At 39.3% G+C, this 6,636-nt stretch overlaps 1 protein-coding gene across 1 annotated transcript; it reads left to right on the top strand.

The window, feature by feature from the left end:
• Positions 1-4,243: 4,243 nt before the first annotated feature.
• LOC128374971 (general transcription factor II-I repeat domain-containing protein 2B-like) lies at positions 4,244-4,972 on the top strand. The gene has a single exon (XM_053335190.1). The coding sequence runs from the start codon at positions 4,244-4,246 to the stop codon at positions 4,970-4,972; it is 729 nt and encodes a 242-aa protein (XP_053191165.1).
• Positions 4,973-6,636: the final 1,664 nt, after the last annotated feature.

Raw genomic sequence — 6,636 nt, 5'->3', positions numbered from 1 at the left:
GTATACCTGAGGCAGTTTAGTGACAGCTAGGTTACATGGGAAAAATGAATAATAAACACACCCACCCATAGGGACGCCATTTCTGAAAGTGCTTGACCTAAGCCTTGGCTCCCATTCTGTTAATTTGTTGGTATCCCAGTGCAGACAGAGGGTGGGTGTTATTATTGAAAGTGATATGCAAAATCACACGGGTAAACATGTCTGTAGTGGTTTCTTGGTTCATTTAATAACATTTGCTCATCGAGAAACATACATCTTCATTTAGCTGTTGGTGCTGTCAAGTGCATTTGCTATTCAGGGCATCTGTTCACTTTGCAGCACATTTTTTGTCTTTTTGCATATCATACTGTATGTTAACAACGTATGGCTAATGGCTACTGTTCGCTTGAAGCTCTGTTAGTAATATCAGTCACATGGGTTTCCTAGTTTATACAAGGATGGACCATGTTGCCTCTGTAACAGTGGCCATTCAAATTATGTGGCTATTACAGTGCTCCTGTCTGTAATTGCAATATACTGTACACTGTTTTTTCTTATTGTATGTATACTACAGTGGGTTTTTAGAAACCTGAATCTCTCATTTTCAAAATGTGTCTTAAAGCATAAGCTTGGTGTTCCTACTAGAAATATACACATTTAAAAAAGGGGTCACAAATACTGTATATACTATCTTTATTTAATGGGTAAATGTCATTTGGTGTTTACAGCAGCAGAATGGTGTATGTCCAATGATTCATGATAAGCTACAATGCCCATGGTCATTAGTCGTACTCAATACATGTTAGTACTCTCTATTAGATTAGGTTAAAGGAATATTCCACCTATATGAAAAGTTTTCATATTGCTACCTCACTGAGGATGGCAGCTGTTGTCAGTTTAGATTCACATGAGTTCCAATGCATTCCAACAGTGACCCAGTTTTAAAGCGGTGAAATCTTCATGTAAACATATCAACAGCTCCTGCAGTATAATTCACCTCATGTAATGATATACTGTATATTCAGCATATTTTAAACACCCCTATAATGGCAAAAAATGTGCATAAATATAGCAAATACACAGGTTCCTTTTTATTGCTGTGCAGCCAACATTTGGCAAGAATAGAGGTGAGAGACAGACCAAAACAACTTGTCAAGCTAGTGGAAAAAGAGGCTGAAAATATGAGTAGGACACACCAAGTGTTTCCACAGTATGACAGTTTTTTATCTTGACTTTTATATGTGAGTGATGGGTTTCGGATGTTGTGTTCCTTTCAAGTTTTTATGGACTTTGGGTCATCACATTTCACTTGCTGTTTTATATGTGAAATATAACATGGGATATAACATTCTGCTTTTGTCAGGACATCTGGGCCTTAGAAAGTCAGCTAAAATCTAGCATGCACACAAACAAAGCGATATTCCATGCTGTGGATGACAATTAACTAACAATACCATGCTGTCCCAAAGCCCCAATTATTCCAAAAACAATATTTCTCCCTGACAAAGGCCATAAATTGGAACTTAAAACACACACATACAAACACACACAGAGGGGTGTATGTATGTGTGCTTCTGTGCATGTGTTTCTTTGTAAGTTGGCTGGTAACATAAACTGTTTGTGTAGAGCTCAGGTCATCAGTCTTCAAGGGGATTAAGGCTGCTGCCCCAATTATAACCTACTACCACACAAACACACACACACACTGGACTAGCATACTAGATGAAGCACACAAACACACACACACACACACACACACACACAGTGGTGACAACCGTGGTCCTGGTCAGCACTGCTTCTGTAGCCTTGGGTTCTTTAACCTTAACCTTAAACACTGAAACACATCTACACATTCTGAGCTTTGTGTGTGTGTGTGTGTGTGTGTGGGTGGGTGTGTGTGTGTGTGTATGGTGGTAAGTGACATACATAGTTTGTTTGCAGGATTAATCCTCTGTCTCCTTTGGCCACTATTTCTTTGCTCAGTCTGAGACAGTTCACTGCACGTGTGTATGTGTGTGTGTGTGTGTGTGTGTGTGTGTGTGTGTGTGTGTACTGTATGTGTGTGTCAGCACTTACTGTACATGTGTATATGTTTTCAAGGACATCTTTATTTAAACACATACGAACACAAATCAGTTTCACCAAAATCTTACATTTTCAAATATTAGACACAATATCAAAAGCCACTGAAGTAAGACATTCTCCTGGTAACATTTATCTGGCAAGATTCACTAACTGTATGAAATGGTATTATACTGTATTGTATGTGTGCTGTACAATCCTGGAGAGAGTGCAAAGAAAAGCAGAAAAAAATCATAGCACTGCATAACTGAATAAAAGTGTTGAATGAATGAAAGCATTATTTTTCTGTAAAAGGAGTTTTAATAGTTTGCTATGTGAGGAAACGGGTTTATTCAATTTCTTGGCAAAATTATAATCAAAGATCACTACCACTTACATATCTGTCTACTAAATATGAAGCTACATCCAGAAGCTGTTTAGCTTAGCATGACTGGAAACAGGAAAAGGTAAGTCCAAATGTAAAAAACAACAGTATGTGGTTTTATGGAGGTTTATGTGTGCGACTATCTCTTGGCCGGGTGCAGAGGCTTTGTGGAGCCACTCAGTTAGCTAAGTCACTGCACCCAGTCAAGAAACAGTCTAGCACATAATCCTCTGTAAAATAACAAATTATCAGGTTTACACTTAGATTTTTGTACAGTTTAAACAAACAAGATGAAACGTCTGAGCTTAAGATGTGCTGGTAATCAGATTTTGGCACCTTTGGACCAAAGGTTCCATGCTAGCTGTTTCCGTATGTCAGCAGTCTTTATGCTAAACTAAGCTAATTGATTGCTGGCTTTAGCTTCAGATTTAGCATGCAAACATGAGAGTGGTATCTAACTTAAATAAGCTTATTTCACAAAATGTTGATTTCAAGGCAAAACTCAATTAAAGGTTAGCCTTTTTTGCAAGTGTGCTGCTTAGCAACACATACTAACTTCCCACCCTAACTTTCCCTCTCCCTTATCCTTTATTAAACAATTCTCTAAATACATAACACCGCAGTCTACAACTATTTTAAAAATGCTATTTCCAGGACTTTCATAACATCAAACACTGGCTCATTAGCTGCTTTACAGTCAAAGTGCCCCCATGCTGTACAACCTCTTTAGTTTAAGTGTTGTCTTGCATTCACAGTACATTTATATTTTCAGTGAGCTTCCCTGCTGCAGGCTGTGGATCAGTAAAACCAGAGCGTCTGTTTACCAAAGCAGTTACAGCTGACCACAGACTCCCTGCATGCTTCTTTGCCCTGGAGGTTGTTTAAGGTTCCTATTGGAAAGAAAATGAAACTCACTGGCTTTGTTTCTATTAAAGTGTCAAATTGTCGTTATTGGTACGATTCATTTGAGTTCAAGCACACATATCCAATATCCAACAGCTACTTTGTATCACTCTTTCCTTGGACATTCCTAAAAATGTTAATAATTTGCTTGTTGAAGGTACTCAAAGGTACATAGAGTTATCTTGTATTTCTAACAGCCTGAGTGGACCAGGTCGAGTGGTATCATTACCTGCCTGACTGTAAGAAGTGAAATGTCAGAGCCTATTCTTACAAGCTGTAAAATACTATTCGCCTAAAGCAGACCTGGGCATTTTACGGCCCGCGGGCCACATACGGCCCTTTGGTTGACTTTGACCGGCCCGCGTAAGGTTAATTGGAAATTACAAAATAAATGTATTTTCTCATTTTACCTCATGCATGGACTAAGGCTGCATTGCTTTTATTTTAAAGTTGTTTTTTACGTACACAATGAAGCAATATGTATAGCAACCTTTCTTATATACAGTCTATGTTAGCAACAGGTTCCCACGGTTGAGATTGTAGCCCCCAGAAATGTCCGCTCATACAAAGAAAAGAAAGATAGATGCCGAATGCAGGATTTTCAACAAAAATTGGACTAAGTGCTAAGTATTTTTTTACTGAAGTCGGAGGTAAAGCCGTGTGTTTGGTTTGTGGAGAGGAGATTGCTGTGTTCAAGGACTACAATTTGAGTCGGCATTACGACAAGAAACAATCGGAAAAATACAAGAACTTGTCTGATGCTGAGAGGGCACGGACATCCGAAGCTTTGCTAGCAAAGTTGCAAAAGCAGCAAGGCTTTTTTACTAAGCTTCATACATCCAGGGATGCAGCAACCAGGACCAGCTTTGTGATATCCCACAAAATAGCTAAAAACTGATCTTTTTACAGAGGTAAATGCGTGCATGGACACTGAAATGGGAGAGACTGTCAGGTGTCACAACAGACGGTTGTCCAAATCTTACAGGGAAAAATGTCGGACTTTTGAAACGCATGCAAGATAAAGTGACAGAAATCAATGCAGATCAAAAATTGGTGTTTTTGCATTGTATAATACACCAACATGTGTTGTGCAAGTCAGTGCTAAAAATCAACCATGTTACTGATGTTGTTACTAAAATAGTAAACTTCATCAGGGCGCGGGCAATGAATCACAGACAGTTTGTCGCTCTTTTGGAGGAGCATGAGACTGAGCATAGTGACGTCGGCTACCACACAGCTGTTAGATGGCTCAGCCTGGGCAAAGTGCTAAAGAGGGTTTGGGACTTGAAAGCAGAGATTCGAGAGTTTTGCGAGAGGAAAGGCAAAGACATTCCAGAGCTCTCAGATGAGGATTGGATGGCAGATTTTGCATTTGCTGTTGATGTGACTGCACTGATGAATGAACTGAACACCAAACTGCAAGGCAAGGGCCTTTTTGTTCATGAAATGCACAGCCACGTGAAGGCCTTCATGAGAAAGCTGCAGTTTCTTTCAAGTCAACTGGAGAGCAACACTCATACTCACATGCAAACCCTGAACGAAGTCGCACCATCAGCTGATAACCTCCGCAGGTACTCATCCATGTTAGGGGCATTACATGGTGAGTTTTCAAGGCGTTTTGAAGATCTGAACAATCGAGGATGAAATGCACATGATTTCCTCTCCCTTTACCTGCAGTGTGGATAATGCACCCAGTGATGTGCAGCTGGAACTCATTGACCTGCAGTCTGATGCAGTACTGGCAGAGCACTTTAAGTCAGGATCTCTGCTGGATTTCTACTCTTCTCTTAAGGAGGAGAACTTTCCAAACCGGAGGAGACATGCTCAGAAGATGTTGGTTCTCTTCAGCTCTACCTACATTTGTGAACAAATTTTCAATGATGAAGTTTACAAAAATCCAGGTATAGATCCTCTCTCACTGATGATCATTTGTCAGCTGTGCTTCGCATCTCCACCTCAGACATTCAACCTGACTTTGATGCACTCGTTAAAGCCCAGCAGAGACTAGATTTCTCTCACTGAACAAGAAAAAATCCCTTAAAAACACGAAATAAGGTGTTTGGACTACAACTGTAGGCAACTAGCAGTGAACTGGGACACTTTTCTTTTGAAACTTTTTTCTCAAGATCACAGTTCAGGGATTTTATTTTACTTAAGACAATATTGTGATGTCTGTAGAATGCTAAGAACCTCTTTCCAACAATATTTGAAACTCAAAATGTGTTTTGGAAAAAATGTGACTGAAAATGTTCACTAATATAAGTCACAAATGTTTAACAAAAACCAAATGTTCACACTTTGTTTACCATTGCCTTGGGAAATTTGATTGAATAAATGACATTTTTGTAAGGCAACCTCACTTTTTTCTTTTTGCTCATTTATAACATATAGTCTACTCTTACCAGCGTGAGAAAACAATGGTATTTACTGCTTTTTATAAAGAAATACCATTAATATTATGCATAATTGACTTTAGCCTTTTGGCCTGGCCCTCCACAATATTTTCTGTTTCTCATGTGGCCCCATGGAAAAAATAATTGCCCACCCCTGGCCTAAAGCATTATAGGACAAGATAGGTAGGGGAGACAACATGACATGCTGCCATTTTAATGGATTATTTCTGCAGTTTGCTCCTCTACACTGGGTCCTTCTACAAATTAGCTCTCCACCATTCTCACCCCAATAGGAGATCCAACGTTGTATGGCCACTTACCATTATTTTCCATAAAACAGAGGTATATGGCAGCAATTTATTTTCAGTCATCACTACGATAAGCCTTGTGTGGATCTGACATATTCATGGTACTTCAGATACATTTTAAAACCTGCCTGATGCCTATGGCAGTGATGAACCAGTCCAGAGCCATGAAACATGCAAAAGGTGGTACACAGTGCTGTATCTGTGTTATTTTAGTGTAATGTTATGCTTGCATGTGCAGGTAGATAAATCAAATGGAGATATGTCAGCAGGAGTATGAAATCTTTACTGGTCATGACTGTAAGCACACATCGGAGCACCTTACAAAAGTCAAATTGCTACTAAATCACAAGGCAGTAAAAATGGACATCTCTCATAAAAGAAGAAAATCAGCTGTCATGTAAACAGTGTATAATGCTACCCACCCAAACACAAGAACAGAAATGCAATTTTTTATCGTCTCACTGGCATATGACTATCTCTGAAAATCAGAGAAGACTCTAAATTCCCAAGTAGTGCCTGCTACCCTTATCTGTCATTATTTCCGAGAGATAAACCTTTTACCTTTTATAACACAGGCACAGGCTTGTATTCCTTATTTCCCACACTA

The sequence above is a fragment of the Scomber japonicus genome, chromosome 16, assembly GCF_027409825.1.
Source record: "Scomber japonicus isolate fScoJap1 chromosome 16, fScoJap1.pri, whole genome shotgun sequence".
In the NCBI taxonomy this organism is placed as follows: Eukaryota; Metazoa; Chordata; class Actinopteri; order Scombriformes; family Scombridae; genus Scomber; species Scomber japonicus.
This window is presented reverse-complemented; position numbering and strand designations above follow the sequence as displayed.

Excerpts from the sequence above, each read along its gene's own strand:
- LOC128374971 (XM_053335190.1), top strand. The coding sequence starts at position 4,244 with ATGCGTGCATGGACACTGAAATGGGAGAGACTGTCAGGTGTCACAACA.